This window comes from Colletotrichum karsti, assembly GCF_011947395.1.
Source record: "Colletotrichum karsti strain CkLH20 chromosome Unknown Scaffold37, whole genome shotgun sequence".
NCBI classification, from domain to species: Eukaryota; Fungi; Ascomycota; class Sordariomycetes; order Glomerellales; family Glomerellaceae; genus Colletotrichum; species Colletotrichum karsti.
The window spans coordinates 144,570-163,295 of NW_024065937.1; the positions used below are offsets into that span (position 1 = coordinate 144,570).

At 50.7% G+C, this 18,726-nt stretch overlaps 7 protein-coding genes across 7 annotated transcripts; 4 read left to right on the forward strand and 3 right to left on the reverse strand.

Annotated features, from left to right (window-relative positions):
• Window positions 1–1,120: 1,120 nt before the first annotated feature.
• On the forward strand, window positions 1,121–2,104 carry CkaCkLH20_09972 (uncharacterized protein; the record flags this gene model as incomplete). The annotated part of the gene is made up of 1 exon (XM_038892687.1): window positions 1,121–2,104. One exon carries the CDS (start codon window positions 1,121–1,123, stop codon window positions 2,102–2,104), a length of 984 nt encoding a protein of 327 aa, XP_038741936.1.
• A 131-nt stretch (window positions 2,105–2,235) lies between these two features.
• Window positions 2,236–4,168, reverse strand: CkaCkLH20_09973 (multicopper oxidase; the record flags this gene model as incomplete). The annotated part of the gene is made up of 4 exons (XM_038892688.1): window positions 2,236–2,409; window positions 2,471–3,373; window positions 3,553–3,848; window positions 3,907–4,168. The coding sequence occupies 4 exons, from the start codon at window positions 4,166–4,168 to the stop codon at window positions 2,236–2,238; spliced, it is 1,635 nt and encodes a 544-aa protein (XP_038741937.1).
• Window positions 4,169–5,401: 1,233 nt separating this feature from the next.
• CkaCkLH20_09974 (differentially expressed protein) lies at window positions 5,402–6,026 on the forward strand (the record flags this gene model as incomplete). The annotated part of the gene is made up of 2 exons (XM_038892689.1): window positions 5,402–5,570; window positions 5,638–6,026. 2 exons carry the CDS (start codon window positions 5,402–5,404, stop codon window positions 6,024–6,026), a joined length of 558 nt encoding a protein of 185 aa, XP_038741938.1.
• A 532-nt stretch (window positions 6,027–6,558) lies between these two features.
• CkaCkLH20_09975 (oxidoreductase) lies at window positions 6,559–8,128 on the forward strand (the record flags this gene model as incomplete). The annotated part of the gene is made up of 3 exons (XM_038892690.1): window positions 6,559–7,041; window positions 7,099–7,962; window positions 8,018–8,128. The coding sequence occupies 3 exons, from the start codon at window positions 6,559–6,561 to the stop codon at window positions 8,126–8,128; spliced, it is 1,458 nt and encodes a 485-aa protein (XP_038741939.1).
• Window positions 8,129–8,405: 277 nt separating this feature from the next.
• CkaCkLH20_09976 (uncharacterized protein) lies at window positions 8,406–10,036 on the reverse strand (the record flags this gene model as incomplete). The annotated part of the gene is made up of 5 exons (XM_038892691.1): window positions 8,406–8,552; window positions 8,610–9,334; window positions 9,393–9,552; window positions 9,703–9,763; window positions 9,906–10,036. The coding sequence occupies 5 exons, from the start codon at window positions 10,034–10,036 to the stop codon at window positions 8,406–8,408; spliced, it is 1,224 nt and encodes a 407-aa protein (XP_038741940.1).
• Window positions 10,037–11,255: 1,219 nt separating this feature from the next.
• Window positions 11,256–12,842, forward strand: CkaCkLH20_09977 (feruloyl esterase b; the record flags this gene model as incomplete). The annotated part of the gene is made up of 1 exon (XM_038892692.1): window positions 11,256–12,842. The coding sequence occupies one exon, from the start codon at window positions 11,256–11,258 to the stop codon at window positions 12,840–12,842; it is 1,587 nt and encodes a 528-aa protein (XP_038741941.1).
• A 762-nt stretch (window positions 12,843–13,604) lies between these two features.
• Window positions 13,605–14,465, reverse strand: CkaCkLH20_09978 (bZIP transcription factor; the record flags this gene model as incomplete). The annotated part of the gene is made up of 1 exon (XM_038892693.1): window positions 13,605–14,465. One exon carries the CDS (start codon window positions 14,463–14,465, stop codon window positions 13,605–13,607), a length of 861 nt encoding a protein of 286 aa, XP_038741942.1.
• Window positions 14,466–18,726: the final 4,261 nt, after the last annotated feature.

The following is an 18,726-nucleotide window of genomic DNA, read 5'->3' on the forward strand; positions in this document are numbered from 1 at the left end:
GGTCGGCGAGCTACATGTAGGAGATGTCTTTTCCCCGAGCAAGAGATTCATCTCTTCTTGATTTTGAGAGCATACGAGTGCCTGACATCACCTGCCTATGACGTCATGCTCATGATGTCCTGGAACCTGCTGGACACAGACGGTGGTTGCCGACGGTGTCTTCCAACCAACCGTCGCATCATCCTGTTCATGAAATTGGGATGAAAACGAAGAGAAAATACTGTTATCACTATTTCGCCGCGTCCGACTGGCCCAGAAGCCTCCACGGTTGTGAGCCCATTCAGATGATACGAACGTCGCAAATGTTAGCGTGGGGAAGGATCCACTGTTAGTGAGCGTATGCAGTATACAGCGTAGCAATAACAGCTAGATCGCTGCTACGTCAACAAACATACCGGAGTAAACTGCGTAGGTGCGCTTGACTACGGATGTTCGAATTGATCCTGCATGACTCAATTTTAATGGTGACTGGAGGACGTCGAGGTTATTGAGAACCACACACGATGTACTCCGATGCTAGGTATCGTAAGTGCGGCTGAAAGCCATCTCCGATGAGTTGGGACAAGAATAGCGGTCTTGTGGCCGTGCTAGTGGTCAACGTGGTAGCCCCATGCAAAATGAAGGGCCGAACGCTCGAGAAGCTGTGAAGGAACGGGCAGAAGGGGCTCAGGGAACCCTCAGAAAAGGCCCTCGAGTGGCTTAACATCTAGCCTGAAAAACCACATTGGTAAATCTGGAGACGCCATGGCGGGATTATGAGGAAATTATCCCTCGACCCCAGATCCGTGAGCCCCCAGCGTACGTCCAAGTTCCATGGCCTCTCTGCAGGCAAATGCCGTGCCACACCATTCAGAAGTCTGATCTTGCTGAAAAGAAACGTTCTTATCGCTTCTCGACAGAAAGAAAGCAAGAGGCGTTTGTGGGGGCTGGCGAAAAGCGGTCGGACAGAACGCCATCAAGAATTCGAACTCGCCATTGCCGCCTTTACCGCCGATCCAGATATCTGTACAATAAATAGTGTCAAGGTTCGATCACTTCAAATGGTTCAGGTCACTAGGATTTTCAAGTCGATTCACTGCCAAAGGCTTCAAGTCGTCCACCCTTGACCAGGAAATCAATCATGCGTACCACACTCGCGACTTTCTTTGCCGGCCTGTTGAGCTCAGCGTGGTGTTTGCCGGTTGAGGATTCCCAAGCCTCGCTATTTTATCAGCGACAGCTAGCCGAACTGCCCAAGACTTGGATCGAAAACATAGCCGTTCGCCGGAATGGCAACCTGCTCCTCAACACCTTCAACAATGGCCAGATGTACACCGCCGATCCATCCCAATCGCCACTCCAACCACGTATAATCGCCAAGGTTGAAGGTGTGAACGCACTCTACGGCATCACTGAGGTTGGTCGTGATATTTTCGCTGTTGCGGGGGCGAACTTCGACCCTGCAACGATGGCAATGCCAGACCAATCTTCAATGCGGTTGGCTGTTGTAAGCTTCCAAAGCGACCGGCAATTCACCGACGGCAACCCTTCTGTCGAAGTCATTCTCAAAAACACTACTTTCGGAGCTGTCAACGGGCTTACTTCGCTCTCATGTCAGCGGCATATCGTCCTCGGCGCTATCTCGGCTACCGGAGAGATTTTAAGGGTCAACACGAAGACCAGAGTCGCCGACATTGCCTTCAAAGATGAAGAGTTCACCATTGGATCATCTGGTCTGTTTCCGTTTGGGGTCAACGGCCTCAAGATATTTAACAGTTACTTATACTTCACAAACACCAACCGGCAAACGTTTGGACGTGTCAAGATCGACAAGCTTGGGAACAAAGTTGGCAATGTAGAAATCATTACCCGCGCGCCGGCAAACTCAACCTTGACGCCTGATGACTTTGTCATTGACAAGCTTGGGAACGCATATGTGGGATTCTGGCCAAGTCTACTGGTTAAGATTGCCCCAGACGGGAAGCAAACAATTCTTGTCAACGGCACACTTGCTGGACCCACGAGCGAGGCTTTAAGCAGGGATGGAAAGACTCTTTACACAGTCACTGCCGGACTAGGTTTGGCCACAGTCGGTGGTGGTCAAATATTGGAGGCAAAGGTATAGCGTAAGGCCCGCAAAGTGTTAACTAGCATGAACCATCCAGGTTGGATCCAATTATGATTTCAGCTCTGGAATGAACCTTTGATTAAGATTGACTTAGTTCCGTACATGTCCCTGAAGTTTCATTCAGTGCTTTAGACTCCTGAGTCGTACTGGACCAGGTCGGTCTCGGCAACGTAGTTCATCCAGTTGGTGCAAGTCTTGTTCAGCACGTCAGTGTCGTAGGTGATCTCAGACTCGCGCTCGATGATCTGAAGAGAAAAGCCCTCTGAAGTGTGCCAAGCAATATGGCAGTGCATCAACCAAGCCTAGAGTGATATGTCAGTTTTCACAATGCGAATTGATGATTTGTGGAATGCTTTAACTTACACCAGGGTTGTTCGTGATGAAGGCAATGACCAAGTATCCACTGCCCGGCATCATGGCAACATCTCTTCTGGGTGCGTTTGCCAGCGTCAATCTGTCGGTCTGGTTTGAGTCAAAGTTGCCGTATCCTGAGTCCAAGATCCAGAAGTCGTGACCGTGGAGATGCATGGGATGGTCCTGGGCAAAGGGAGAATGAATGACCATGTAGACCCACTCGTCAACCTGGGGAAGCTGGATGACGTTCTGCTTGGTGAGCCAAGTCGAATTCTTTTGCGCGATCTGAAGTGCAGTCGGGTACTCCCATTGCTGACGGAAAGAGGTCTTGTTCATCGTCCACAGCAGAGCATTGTCAGTAACCATGACGCCGACGTTCTCATCCGTGGTCACGGAGTTTGAAGAAACGTTGATCGCAAGGTACGGAACAAGGTTCGAGGACAGCTCGTCGGCACAAGAATCCGTGTAGCTGTAAGCGGATGTCGTGGGGTCCGCAGTGGAGGAGTTGGAGTATCGGACGATACCCTTGACATCGTCGACCGCATCAGACTCGGAGCATGACTCTTGGGCGATCGAACGCATCCAGAAATCGCCCTCAGTCAGATCCTTGGCCTCCACAATGATGTCGTAGCGCTGACCCATACCGATGCTGAGCTGGGTGGCGTTGTAGGGGACGATGGGGACGAAGTCTGTGGCGATGACCTCCATGGTGTGATTGTCAATCATGAAGCGGAAGTGATTATCGGCTGCGGCGTTGACGAGTCTGAGACGGTATTTGGTGCCAGCCTCGAAAACGGTTTCGAAACGCGAACCCATGGTGTCGTTGTACGTGTTGGTACCGTTGATGAGTCCATTGACGGCAGTTGGCGGGCCACCAGTTGCAGCCTTGGTGACGAGTTCATCTGCTGTATTCTAGATGGATAATGTGTCAGTATATTCTTCTGTGGAGAAAGGCAACTCGAAATGGTTCACTATGGTAGGTATCGTATAACCACTCTAGTCTTCACATTTGAATGGCACGGAGACCACACCAACAGAGAAAAGGACTGCGTGTACAGAATTGTCCGTGGAAAATGGAGAAGAAAACTTACGTGGTACCAGTCATTCAAGAAGACATGGCCAAGGTCCACATCATAGTTGGCCGTAGCAGGGCCGTTGATGATGATGCCGCCAAAGGCTCCGTCCCAAGCTTGAACGTAGAAGTGGGAATGATACCAGCCAGTACCATATTCGACTGCTCGCCATCTGTAGGTATACGTATCTCCGGGAGCAATTGGGCACTGCGTGATGCTGGGAACTCCATCATTTTGATCAGTGTAGTTCTGACGAATGCCGTGAAAGTGTAGGCCCGTGCCGTTGGTCTGCAAGGAATTGGTGAGGTGGACAACTGTGAACGAACATGTTTAGTCAATAGCTCTGGAGAATATTGTCTGATTATTACGTACCGACAGTATCACCCCAATCAGCAATGATAGTAGGACCAGGGAAAGATCCGTTGATCAGCTGGGCGGGCAGCTCATAACCATCCGGGGCAGCCGTGGTATTCTCGATGTTGAACCAGTACTCTCTGACAACGCCTGTGTCAGGTACGTCTTCGTAGTAGTTCGTGGTCAAGTCGTAGCCCGGTAACCAGCACGCCCTGTTGGTAGGGCTGTTCACGCAGCTGGCACTTTCTTCGCTCGAAGAAGGCAGACCACTGGTAGACATCTGATTCCCAGTGGAGGTTTCGCTGCTGGAAGATGTCTGAGTATTAGAAGCAGATGAACTGCTGCTTCCACAGCTACGGCGAGCGACATGATGAAGTTCTGACGGGGCAGCGGCAACACCGGCCACAGCGGTCAATGCCCAAGTAACGAGTGTCTTGGCGGATACCATGATTATAATAAGCTGTTGAAGATGAAAACAAACGATCTAAAGAGAGACTGTTGGCTTGGAGCCAGAACGAATGACGAGGTTAGATGACAAGAGTCGAAAGCTGTTGCCGAAGGATATCAAGAGTTGATAAGTAAAATTATGGTGAACAGTTTCTGGCTTTCTGTACGTTTCGTGATGTAATAAAATTCTTCGAACAGGTAAGACACAAGTCCTTTCGGCTTGCATCCCACATCATCAACCGCGCCTCCTTGTCTCCATCGCGGAATGTGGTGGAAAGCAAAATATCATCACCTTACCTGACTTCTGGAGCAAATGTTCAACAGACCGAAGCTCGTAGACCCCGGGAAAATAGTCATCAAGGGCACTTCACACCCAACGACACATTGCTGCAAATTTAACCGACCCATAACGGATTATGCCGTCCGGTGCCACTTTCCGGAGTGCCTATCTTGGAAAATCTAAGCAACTCGGCTTACACGGCAATGGTCTTGCCAGACTTGGCAAGAGTTTAAGCCTCATGGGACCGGGAAGTTGATGTATATTCCGCTTTGACAGCAAAAAATGCAGGGATAATCGGTGTTGCATTTGCGGAAGCCCGTGACGAAAGGGGGTTGCGCGTACCTTAAACTTGGGACGATCTGCACCAAGCACAACATACCACTATGGTCAGCCCCGAAAGTGGAGGTAATCCGAGGTTGTTTCCATTTATCCAGGGGAAAACAAGATTTGTTTCCTAAAAAAGCTTTTAACGACGGCTTCTCCCGCCATCCTGGTTCTCTGGTGTAGTTCCATTGGTGAGATGAAAACATCGGAAAAGCCCCTCTTTGCTGACCCACGATGCTTGTCAAAAGCGTGTTGTGGGGGAAATAGAGGTTGAGAGAAGTCAAGGTGGCTCCCGACGTCTGTTTTTGCTTTAAGGTGTGTTGATGGACTATGTAATAATTGCATGTCCTCAACTGGTTGGAGCTGACTTCATCTAGTCTCTTGATTTGGATATCGGCATCACATTCGTTTTCGCTGCTTCAGGTCTTCCAGTCACTCGTTATCTTAATTAGTCTTTTCAACATGCACCTCTCGACCATTGGCACTCTAGCCTTGTTGCAAGCCAGTCTTGCTTGTGCCTCGGCCATTTCTACCTCATGGATTGAGAAACGAAAGGCAGAGACCAATGCCACTTTGTTTGCGTACGGCACCAACTCCTCGGCATGGCCTATTGCATACGGTGTTGATGACGGTAAGGCCAAACCTCCGAACAAAAAGCTTGCAATCTCCGAAATGAAAACCTAATTATGGATCACAAGGTTACCTATACATCACGCAAACTCCGGACGACTCGACCGCGAATCTCGAGCCCATGACTTGGGACCTCCCGTCTATCACCGGTCAAAACTGGAAGGTTAATGGAACATTTGTCAATGGTACCTCCGCTGGCTACCTCACCATTACGAACAGTACCGACCGTGCCATGGGTCTCACTACCGAAACTCCGGTAGTCAGCGTTAATCAGAGCACCTATGGCTGGGCTCTTTTCGCTACCCAGCTCGTCTACAACAACAACTCTGAGCTTGAGGCCCAGTTTTGGGCCAAGCCGACCGAAACTCAAGACATCTATCTTTTGTATTGGAACGAAGATCAGACTGTTTCCGAAGGAAGCTTTCCCGTTGTCGTCAAGGGTGTGGAGGACTCTTGAGCACGCATCAAAACAGCAACCTACGCATGTCTTGTAGCCTCGTGGCGACCTGCCTGGACCTTTCTTACCGCACTTTCTGGTCTAGTAAAGAGACATGTGTAACAAATGTTTCGATTTGGTGACAAGATCTTCATGCTTCCGTTGTGCACTTTACATCCACCCTTGGCAAATTTAATCTCCCTGCCGACATGCCAGCGACCTAATACATGCCATTGGCTCACGGGAGCAGCTAGGCAGCAGTACCAGCAAGAACCATTGTTGTGCCAAAAAGGTGACATCAAGAGGCTCAAAGTGGGTCAAGATGTGAATTGTGCCTCGGACGTGCAGAATCAGAGTTTCACCTGGCGTGAATTTCCACTCGCTGCCTAAAAGCCGCCAATTCATCTTGGTTCTACGACGCGTCGATACCTTTCGGAGATCGCCTGTTTTCAGGTTATAAACGATCGTAAAATCTCTCTTTTCTACCTGTTCACTAAGCATTCCCAATCCTGAAACCCAACTTTAATACCACCAACAGTCAACAGATTTCAAGATGCCCCGCAAGAACACACTCAAAGTCCTCGGCAATGCGATCTCGAGATCGATCTCTGCCGCCAACCTTCCTATTGGTACTTTCGCCGTCGGCGGTGAAGTCCCCATCGAACCGGTAAACGCGGATTCGAAAGCCAAGGACCAGAAGACATCGACCAGACCCATCGTCATCCGATGGGACGCACCGAGCACATCGGTTTCTCATAGTCCGACTCGCGTTAGCTTCCCAGTTACTTCGGACTCTGATGCTAAGGGCTTGGAGCAACTGTTCAAGGATTCGCAGCCTGCAACCTTCGGAAAGGGCGGCGAACACGTCTTTGACGAGTCTTATCGCAAGGCTCAGAAGCTTGCAGCTGAAGAATTCTGCACCAACTTCTGTCCTTATGAGACTGGAATCATTGACACTGTCTGTCAGATTCTTCTGCCTAGTGTCCGGACCGCGGAAGACTCGCGAGCAATTCGCGCAGAGCTTTACAACATGAACGTAAGTATATATACTCATGGTCGCCCACAAAGTTACAAGAGATTCTAACAAACGCAGATATACTCGGGACCCTCCGGAAAGTTCAAACCTCACGTCGACACCCCCCGTTCATCATACCAAATTGGCTCCCTTGTTGTCTGCCTCCCCATGAAACACGAGGGCGGAAACCTCGCTGTCCGCCACCGTGGCCAAGAGAAGGTTTTTGACTGGGCCGAGGCTTCGGATAGACATGCTATCCAATGGGCTGCATTCTACAGCGATTGCGAGCATGAAGTCTTTGAGGTCAAGTCGGGTCATCGCGTCATACTCACATACAACCTTTACGCCACGCGTGGCAACGGTTTCCTCGCAGGCCAGGGCTCGGCGATCAGCCCGCTTTCTTTGCCGCTTTACAACCAGATCAAAGCGCTCGTCACGTCCGACAAGTTCCAGAATAAGCAGCGCCTTCTCGGATTCTACAGCGCCCATGCTTACCCCCATACCGACAAGGAGCATGGGCTTCCATTCTGTCTCAAAGGCGTCGACATGGCATTGTACGAGATCTTCAAGAGCATGGGCTTGAAAATTCATCTGTGTGCTATTGTTGAGAAACCTTGCCGTTACGATTATGGAAGACCTGCGCCTCTCGACAATGGACAATTTTCTGATGATGAAGCAAAGACTTCGAACAAGTCGAAGAAGAAAGACTATGATTCTTACGACTCCGATGATACTGACGATGATGATCCCGACTACGACCCTGATAGGGTGGTCGGTTTTGTCCATGAGACGGGCTCTTATCAGATGGGTGACGGCTACGGGAGCTACGAGGAAATGTTCCAAGATACACTAGACACGGATAACCTGAGCTTCGACTCGGACAAAATTGTCTGGCTAAATCAGAATAACGGACGCACCAGACTTCAAGTCCATTACTTAACGGTAAGAAAACCAGCAGAAGAAGGTCCCGGTCAGATCGAAAGGCTAACTTGTGCAGTACGGAAACGAGCCTTCAACAGCGGAAGCTTATTCCTATTTCGCCATGGTTGTCGAATCTCCTAAGAAGAAGGGTGGTGCTCGCAAACCTGCCGAGAAAAGAGCCCGCTAATGTTCCCTTTGCCGGAAGTGAGTTGAGAAGGAGGTGATGATATTCTACAGAGAATGCGAAGTTTCTAGATCACATTAGGCATGATGAAAAGCCTGTTATGGGTCTCAAATGGTATTTAAGTATGGAAATAGTGTTATGAACAAGTTCAAGTCAGTAACCGCCGGAGTATCCTCAAAATTATCAGTGCTGCTTTGATTTGAACTCCATGTATAGACGTGGTTCCATTATCTACGCGATGCGCAGATGAGAGTCACAATTTCTTTTGTATTCCATATGCTTATAAAGTATACATCCAACCATCCATGTTTTCATTCCTTCGATCACCCGTTCTTGCGGCCTTATTGCAAAGCCAAAGATGTACGTCCATGATAACAATCATGACAATGCTGACCATAGAAATTGCAAAAGTAGTCCAGATACCGGTCTTGATACCCAAGTGTAAGCATGATGGGAATATTCCATTGTGTGGGATGGAACTCACCGTGTAATGAGGGCTCTCCTTGGACATGAAGGCCGTGCTCGCAATAATGCCGCCCACGCCACCCCCGATCAAGCAGGTTGCGGAAGCGACAGCGCGTTTTGAGTGGGACGTGATGTTATTGGCTTGGAAGGTGAGAACTCCGGGAACGCAGAATTGCAGGAAGCCGATACCTAGTCTCGCCTGTGAGTAGAGATATGGGCGATAGAGCTTGACATTATACTCACCGAGGAAAGCCCCGAAATATCGAGCCCCGTTCGCCTTTCCATAGACGGTGATCAACATCCCAACGGCGGTCAAAGCTTGGTGCACAGCGATGATAGGGCCGCGAATCTTATATCGATCACCAAGCCAGCCCGAAATGTATGCCATGATGGCAGCGAGCACATAGGGTGGAGCGGATAGCAGTTGCGCCTCAGTACTGCTGAAGCCCATACCATTTCGAAGGATGATCGGTAGAAAGTATGAATATGCGTACCCGGGCAGAGTCGATGCCATAAGATTAAAGGCCCAAAAGTAAAGTCGCCAGTCTTTGAGGTGATACAATATTTTGGCACCATCGACTTTATCCTCTTCGGCGTCACCACGGTCCTGGTTGATGCGTGCTATGACAAACTGTTGTTCGGCAGGCTTGAGGAACTTTCCGGCACGGGTGGGAAAGTCAACGATGATGAACCAGCCTGCGGCACATACCACCATAGTTATTGCGCCTTCGATGATGAAAATCCCTGATTCGAAATGTTAGTGAAACCTTCATGGTCGATAGTCCTATGAGCAAGAACTCACAACTCCAGCCATTGAGGCCGCCTTTGCCTTTGAGTAGGGTCAACACATAAGCAAAGATAGCAGAGAAGCCGCCGGTGATGACGGAAAGAATCCAAAAACCAGAAAGTCGTTTTCCAACTTCGAACCGAGTATACCAACAGGTAATGAGGTATGTGCAGCCCTGGCAAATATTTGATTAGTTTGATATCCGATCGCGGGTTTCATCAGATCCTCACTGGTAAGAACCCAGCTTCGAGTATCCCTAACAGGGCACGACACAATGCCATCATGCCCCAGCTCTTGGTAAAGCCCATTCCGATAAGCACCGCACCAAATCCGACGCCGAGAAAAGAAAGCCAATTGGCAGGGCCGGCCTTCGGAAGGATGAGATTCTGAGGGGACGGTTAGTCAATCCTGCACTCCATGCGACTTATCGAGGGAGTTGTACGCTGGGAATCTCAAATATTCTGGGCGCTATTAGTGAGAACTGTGTGCTATGAGAGCTCCGACAATCGCGTTTAGGATGAAACTCACATATACGCAACGAAGAACACCATGACAATGACGGTATATCGGTTTCCAACGCCCAGACCTAGGTCCTCTTGCATACCAGCAACAAGAGCCAAGCCAAGATTGGTACGGTCGATGAGGGAAATCGAGTACATTATGCCCAGAATTGGGAGTAAGCGCAGGTCGATTCTACGGCTACGCCCCTCATCAAATAAGACACGCATCAAAGGAATCGATTCTTTCATGATGGTGATACTCACATAACCTTCTTCTGTTCTTCGGGACTCAGCCCACAGATTTCTCCGGCATCTTGCCCTCTGATATTTTCGATATGAGATGGGTCTTGAAGTTTCTCTTCCATGACATGATGGCCAGACTCTTCATCGACTCGGCGGAAATCGTTCGATGTAGCTCGACCTTCCATAGTGTTAATCGCCCCAACAAGGTTGAGGTCAGGAAATTTTCGACACAATCAATAAAGCTCAGATGCTGTGGTTCTACGAGTTGGGACAATTACTGTTTTCTTTAATACCCGGCAGAAAGATGCGTGGTCAGTCTGCGCCAAGATCACTCTCGCCAATGGAATCGCCATGATTACCGGCTTCCAATACCGATTAGCAGGGCTAGAATCTCCTCAGTCATGAACAAGTTGACCATGTCCTCCCGACGGTTGACGACGTTGATGCAACCGGGACCGTATATGCGGGGTATTCCGGGGTAGTGCGGGGGAAGGGAGCTCATCCCCGGACATCAACACCTCACATTATGACCCCAGACCAAATCGTCCAATGAACTGTCTTCATTGTTCAGTCGTCATGAAAGCGGAGCTCAGATGACGCCAATGAGTCAGGAAACTAGAGTCAGAGTTGTCGACTCTGGCGCCATGTGTCAATATCCCGGGCAGCCTCCTTCTTCCCTTCCCCGCAGTGAGGAACCACCGTCGCGCTCGATTGCAGACTAACGCAAGCCAACACTTCTTGAACAAAGTCCCTCCCCGGTAGAAGAGAACCGGAACTTGACAGCCAATTACAATGAACTCATTGACAGTCTGTTGCTCATGGGGTTGTGTTCTGAAGACCTTGACGCTGAGACTCGCCTGGCCATGGCACTCGTCCACATATTTCGACTCGCTGCCAACTTGTACGGGGATTGACATTGAACCTACCTTTGGTGGACGGCTTGGCGTCGCTGACATGCATGGTGAGATCCTCTGCAATGTCACCAAACTCCACAATCTGCGGTCATCCACGGGGTGATGATGGTGATTGGGATTCCCGCACATATAAACTGCTTGTATGGCTCTCGGGTCGCTGTCCGGGGTTCTAGTAGATGCTCATGTCTGGATGTGTCGTTGTCATTTGCTAGCAAGTATTCATGATGCTTCAGAGCCTCTTCCTGACCGTTCTAGGTCAAACGGTCCTTGCGGCCCCAAAGTTCGACCACGATGCGCCGCCTCAGCTAGCTTGCGAGAAGCTCACGATACCACAATTCGACACGTTTGATGTCATCTCTTCCCAAAGTATCGAAGTTCGGAACTACTCTTTACCGTCCAACCCGTTGGCTTCAGGGGCCAATTTCTGCAATTACACTCTGACGCTTAACCACCACGGGGCCGATGATGTTGTCTTCGTTAGCATCTGGCTTCCCCTTGACAACTGGAATGGCCGGTTCTTAGCCACTGGAGGTAGTGGTCTCGCAGCAGGGACATTTGCCTCCGCGATGACAGATCCAGTATCTAAAGGATATGCCGCCGGCTCGACTGATGCGGGCCTGACTTTGAATCACACGAGCGACCCCAACTCCGGACAGTGGGCCCTGAATCCGGATCGAAGCCTCAACACAGTCTTGTTAGAAAACTTTGCAACTCGCTCCATACACGAGATGGCTCTCATTGGGAAAGCTGCGGTAAAGGCTTTTTACGGCGTCGACCCTCAACATTCGTACTACAGCGGGTGCTCCCAAGGTGGAAGGCAGGGATATTTCGCAGCAGAGTACAGCCCGGAGGATTTCGACGGAATCCTCGCGAACGCGCCAGCTATCAATGCCCCTCGACTATCTCCTGCACTCTTCTGGCCTTCAGTGGTAATGGGAAACATTGCAACACCCCCACAGTGTGTTTTCCAGAGGTATCAGGAGGCCATCATTGCAGAGTGTGACCCTCTTGATGGTGCTTCGGATGGTCTCATTTCCGCCCCAGAGAAATGCGATTTCGATACATCAAAGTTGATCGGCGAGGAGGTCGACTGCGCCGACACCAACGGAACGGTTTCAATCACGGAGGATTACTCTGTAGTTGTCGCAAAGACTCTCGAGGGTGCGAGAACGAGGTCCGGCGAGTTTCTCTGGTATGGCAACCCTCCTGGGGCACCATTCAGCGGGCTCGCAAACACCAAGACAGAGAATGGCGTCACCGTTCCCGTCCCATTTGCCCCGGCGGAAGCTTGGATGCGTTACTTTGTCTCCCAAGATCCTGACCTCGACACCGCGTCCCTAACCTTCGCAGAGTTTGAGCAAATCTTCGAGGAGTCGGTCGAAAGGTTCACCGAATCTCTCGGCTCCGATAACACCGATCTTACGGATTTCAAGAAAGCCGGCGGCAAGTTGTTGACGTGGCACGGGATGGCAGACTCGCTCATCACGCATCGGGGCACTATGCTCTACTGGGACAGACTGCAAACGAAAATGGGGGGTCCGGGAGTCGTTGATGAATTCTACCGAGTGTTTCTCGCACCCGGTGCCGGTCATTGCGCTGGCGGCTACGGACCTGTGCCTGTTGACCCTCTCTCTATTCTTGTAGATTGGGTCGAAAAGGGGGAAGTACCAGACACTCTTTTTGCAGCTACGACTCAGAATGGAGTCAACACGACTCGGGATCTGTGTCCTTATCCTCAGGTTCTGCGGTACAGAGGAGAAGGTGATGTAAAGGATGCGGATAGCTTCATCTGTGAGGACGAAACCTAGCTCGCCCGCAGGTTCCAGCCTAGTGAGCATAAAATTAAGTCTAATACTTAGTGCCCTTCGCCGAGTATCAAATGTCGAATGCCAAGGGATTAATGATTCAAATATTTGTCCATTATCAGCTCGGTGTAGTGTGCTTGATGCATTAGATCGTAAGAGATCACCGCGCCCAGTGTTGTAATGCTGTGAGAGCCGTTGTGTCCATGCCAGAACTCCTTCTGCTTCTTGGCGAGCTGCCGAATTCCAGTTCTAGAGTACTTTCATATTGTCGCGGCAAGTCGACCCTGCTTTGCTTCCATCCCAGGCCTCTTGGAACCTCTTGATATGCCGGGATATCAGCATACATCTCGGGAAAGTAATTGAAGAAGTCCGTCGACATGGTCCAGGAATTGATATCCCGAATTCTGTCTTCGAACTCTGGAGACACACAATACCGCCCAGTCTCGATGTTTCGTCTGTAGCAATCACGGAACTCAAAAGGCCACATGATTCGGAACCCTTCAGCAAACACTTTCCAGAACAGGTTCGAGCAATACTGGTGTTGTGAAAATACGAATCGTTCGCGGACGCCCGGCCTGTTTATGTTTAGAAACACGGGACAAGGTTAGCTTTCGTTCCATGTCGTGATGCATGAACCGTGTCCCGAGCTTTATGACTTACCAAACAAAGAAGTCTATCGCAGACGAGTGAGGCAACGACTGAGATGGTCTTGCAGCGGGTGTCAGGCCAGCGTCCGTCAACAGTTTGCGGACAGGTTAGGATGACTTACCTGCTGAGGTACCAGGCAGGCAACTTGGCGCATTGCTCAATGGTGGGCTCCGCTTGATACCGGAGAAGTTGGTGCATGAGTCTCAGAATAGCCAGCCGCTCGGTATCCGGACAGTCGCGGAACTGGAGGCTGTCGGTCCGCCTCAACTTCTTCCACAACGGCGGCAGCCTGCCTGATCTTTCGACGGCTTCCCAACCTTCCAGGATGACGCGTACCGGAATATCGTCGCTCATGTCGTCTTCCATATCCAGCACGTTCCTAGGCAGCATCTTTCTGCCACCAAGAACCTCGTTGGCACAGCGCCATATGCTAGCCGCGGCTGAGAAACCAGGACTTCCGGGATCTTGCCTTGAGCCTAAACACTCACAAGCCGAATCCGGCTCAGGCACGATGACGCCGTCGCCCTGGTGAGTCTGACGAGCCGAAAGCGGATGGCCACTGAGAAATGGCTCCAGATCAGGGTCTCCTGGCAGCGGAAAAGAGTCTGCGGCTGGCAAGCTGCTGGTAAACCCCGTTGTCTCTGCGACGGCTTGATCGGCTGTATCAGACACCGGTACGTCCCAGGTCATTGTGCCAGGAGGGGCAAAGACGTCCAAGGCGACATCCTCTACATCTATCGCGGGCGTATCGGATGTGACATGGTCGGCAGGCCAGTGCTGAAAGGTGGTGGTCTCATTATGTGTTTGGGGTGCCTGGTCGGGGCCAGTGGTAGTTCCAACCCTTTCACCCTTATGATGAACTTGGATGGAAGTTTCGATAGAGGATAACACCTTGACCAGGCTGTCCCGGTGTCTCGTCATCTCGGATAGCTGATCCATGAGGCTTGCGATTCTGCCGTTGGACTCCTGTTGGCTCATTGCTTGGATCGTAGCCTCGAGATAAGCGATACGGTTGCGATTTCTCTCCCGAGAGGCACGTTGAGCCCGTCGATCTAGTTCTCTTTTCTTTGCCCGGCGAGAGCTGGCATCGTCAGTTACGTGAATGGGCGCCGCTGTGCTGGTATGTTGGCTCGCCATCGTTCTCCTCGTCGTCAAAATTCACAACAGAGGCTATGCGCATGTGGAGGTGAAGTTGCAATGAGACGAAGATGGTTGGACGACGCACCCAATCTCATTTGCGGGGAATCGGGGTTAACGGGGACCATGTTCAATCCGGGGAACTGGGGGAATGCGGGGGACACCCCTGCCGATGCAGATTTAGTCATCGAGGCACAGGCAGAAGATCTCTCTATGATCCGTATTTATTACGAGAAGATTAGGCCAATGACAAGACAACTCTCGAGCCCCAACACGATCATCCCGAGCGGACCCAGGCTAAACTGAGTGAAGTATCATTTATGCTGACTGAACCTGGCAGAACGAAGAGGGGTAAGCCAATTTCGAGGGAGTGTGGGAAAGTCGAGCTATTTGTACGAGAGCTGTAATCTTCCAACAGGCTACTGCGATAGCCTGACTAGCGGAACAAGTTATGTGAAGGTCTGAGGGATGGATGGTTTGCATTCACCTAAACGGTATTAGACGTTACGTGTCGGATTATGCCAGATGGCTCTGTGCAGGCCACATCCTGTTTGCCCTCCCGAAAACAGTAACATTTTCCTGCTTCCTGAGAACAAGGCGGAACGGTATCAGGGGTTGACCATCGACTTGAGCCCCAAGGTTGCCTGTGTTTACTTTAACTTCAGATGTTCGGACGTATGTAGGTCTGTCACTGTCATTCATGAGAGTGAAACACAAATAGCATGTCATGTTCGCTTCCATTTATTTTAAGCTTCGGACTCAAGTGATCACGCAAGGGGAAAGTCTAAACACGCACGCACATTCGGTCCAGTGGGATGGATGGATGGATCGGGAATTGCGTCTTGCTCTGGAATCATGGCTGAGGTGAAGAGAACATGTTTCTTGACATGTCAAAAGAAAGCGAGATTACATGAAGATTCCAATACCGTCTGGTTACTCAATGTTTCCACATAAGGATAACCTTGGCAATTATGCACTGCTTCGGATAGCGAAAACGACACACCAGCCACATCAGTGGACTGTGGGCATGGAGGCAACGGACGGAGTAGCGAAGTTTCGCCCCAAGTTTCACCAACACCGGCATCACAAGGCCGGAGTAAGTTCAGAAGTGGTAGGGCAGGGTGGTTCGTAGGACCATTCGCCGGCAAACGTGAAGCATCATGTCAAAAATTGAAAACAGCCCTAATTCCTTAGCCGAACAGCTTATCGCTACCTCGGAATAGCGGCCACCGGCAGATGGCTCCGTGAAGTTTGAAAGGGGCACGACATCAGGATGGGTCTTTCTCAACGAGGCAGTGCCATCGACTTGGTGACTTACATAGATCACGAGCCTGAATCTGAAGGAACGACAGAAGTTGTGGAACCACCGGTACGGCAACGGAGAGCAGTAGGTTCAGCAGAACTAATCTTCCGAGGTTTCATCGTCGCCCTATCTCGCAAGACGTGGAGAATGCCCCTGAAGCCATCACTACAATGTTACTTTAAGATGTTATCATGTGGTCGCAGCTCTGTCCCGGCATGTGTAAACCACCCTGGAACATCGTGGAACGTTGGCCCACACACGTAGACCCGATGGAGTGTGTGTTTTCCATTAAATCAAATAGTTCAAATGATACATCACGCTATCCCTGCCTATATACGGGTAGATGACTTTACTGGAAGCCAGCTGAGGCTGACATGAGCATGACAGGTCCCCGTAACTGTACCTCGGCGGCATTCAACAAGACAACTTGCCTCATGTGCGTTTCTGTACACCGTTTTCATACAGGGTGAATACTATTGTCATCCCTCACAAGGCCGTTAAGGGTCCTGCTTCTGAATACTTAATCACCTCCAGTGAGGGCAGTCAATGTGATCGTTTGGCGCTATTGTTCCTGCTTCTCGTCACTCAATTGACTAAGGCGCTGTCAGCGACAGCTTCTCATATGGATGAAGCTGCTGCCATATCCTCTTACTGATCTTACAGTGCAATGAAGGAGCGCATGTTTCGATCAGTGATAAGTCTGGGTTGGAAAAGGAGGGAATGTCACAAGAGCCGTTTGGGGGTCAACGAAAGTCTAACACATCTCCCGTGGCTGTGGCGATCTTCGACGGTGCGCGTGTGAGAAGCAGCCAGGTTTGTGAATAAGCATTCCATGGCATACATGGATAAGGTCAATCTCCCTGCTAATCACAAACAATCTTCGGGGATCGTCCGCTCGGTCCAGGTGCCAATAACCCCAGGGGTGCAGTTCAGAGCCATTTTCTCGCGATGTGTGTGTTGCTCTCTAGTCTCAAAGGGGTAGGTGATCTCAGGCAGTGACTGCAGCACTCCTGTGAGGCATTTTCTCTAACTTTTACTTGACTCTTGGACAGTTCGTGGCCGAAGGCCGGGAAGCGTGTTCGTTAGTTTCGGCGGGCAGCTTCATGAAATGTCAGCATCGCACATTTAGCGGATTAAACATTAATAGATAGCCACTCTGCTGGGACCTCATGAATCGCTCTGCGGCTGCAGACGTGAACTTGCAATTCGGTCATCGTTCGTCACTTACAAACCTTGGCTTGCAGAAGTGGTGTACACAGTTGCCATGCAGAGTTGACAGACTGATCTTTCAGATGATCGCGACCGATCAATCAGACTCCAATTATCCACGAACCTGACTCTAGAGTATTCGGCTTCTCAAACTTCCTGTTCCAGGCATGTGGCCCTGGTGGGCGAGACGATCCGTGTGCTGGGCCCCGTCTGATAGCGGCTTAACAGAAACCGAGCGAAATATGAGGCGGGACCTGTTAGTACAGCATGAGCTCCAGACCAAAACCAGATGAAACAGGTTTGTCGACTTTTAAAATAATCGTCCGATGATATCTTGGATTTTCTCCCAGGTTCACTGCTGTGCGATGTCACCCTCTCTTGGCACACATCTGCGACTTGGTGTGACAGCGCGCTCGGCCACTCGCGAGGACCACGGCTTGCTCTCTGCAGAGTGAGGCTATTCCGGGAAGACCTGGCTCCGCGTCTGAAACGGTTCCTCCTCCATCCAACTCTCTTCTTCCCGTCCCTCGCCTGTCATTAGTGCCGCATCTGCACGGCCAACTCTTGCAACCCACTCCAACAACTGCAAGTCACCGGCGTCCTTGGTCCTGGGATGCTCATCTTCGGGGGGTGATCTCGGTAAGGGTTATCCATGTCCATCTAGAGAGAGAGTCCAATGGAACGGATACTCCCCTTGGCCCCCAACCAACCACCGCACCATCTCTTCGCCAACATCGACATCACAGACTGGAAACTCCCCGCACACCGTGTTTGAGACTTGCGCCGTTCTACTGCATCGCTGCAATCCTGTCGAAGACGGGACCTGAGCGCACATCCCCGCGGCCCGCCGCAACGCTGACATGAATAAGCTTGTCTGCTAGTCCTGGCCTTATCGACCTGCGGGCAGTCCGTGGTCACGTCCAGAATGAGACCATCTTGGCGATCGCCTCCGAGCACCTTCCATCCACACTCGAGTCCGGATCGTCTCGACTCTGTGATCTAAATTTGGACCTGCAGGTTAGTGGAAGCTTGTCACAGCGCCGTTTCTCTCTGTCGACTAGTCCCAAGTCGCAGACCCCATCATCGTTGTCAGTTTAGCCACAGAGCCTCCTACCGTCACCAGCCCACGCTGAGAACACCTTTCATCTCTGATCCAACTCTCCAATCCCGGTTCCGCCAGCTCTCCTTAACATCGGCTCCCAGCAATACCGATGGGCTACTAGTCCATGTGTCTTGTCCACCCCTTTCTCAAACGGGCCCCTGCACGCGATCGAGTAAAGGGCCTGGCCTGGTTTGCCATCCAACACAACAAGAGTCCGGTCGTGAGCAGGTTCAGCCGACCAGGCCGGTGGAGCATCATTGACTACAGTCCTCGGAAAATAATGGTATATCTAGACCGCAGCCTTTCATCCCTTCTCGTGAACTGGAACTTTCCTTCCCCAACCTCAGTTCTTATTTACTCTTCATCTCGTTCTTTTTTCTTACAGTGGTCTACAGTGTAGACTTCCCCTCTTTCTTTCTTTCTCTGACAGGCTTGATGCCTCAGACGATACTTAGTTTTTACTAGTTTTAGTTCCCGTGATCTCATAT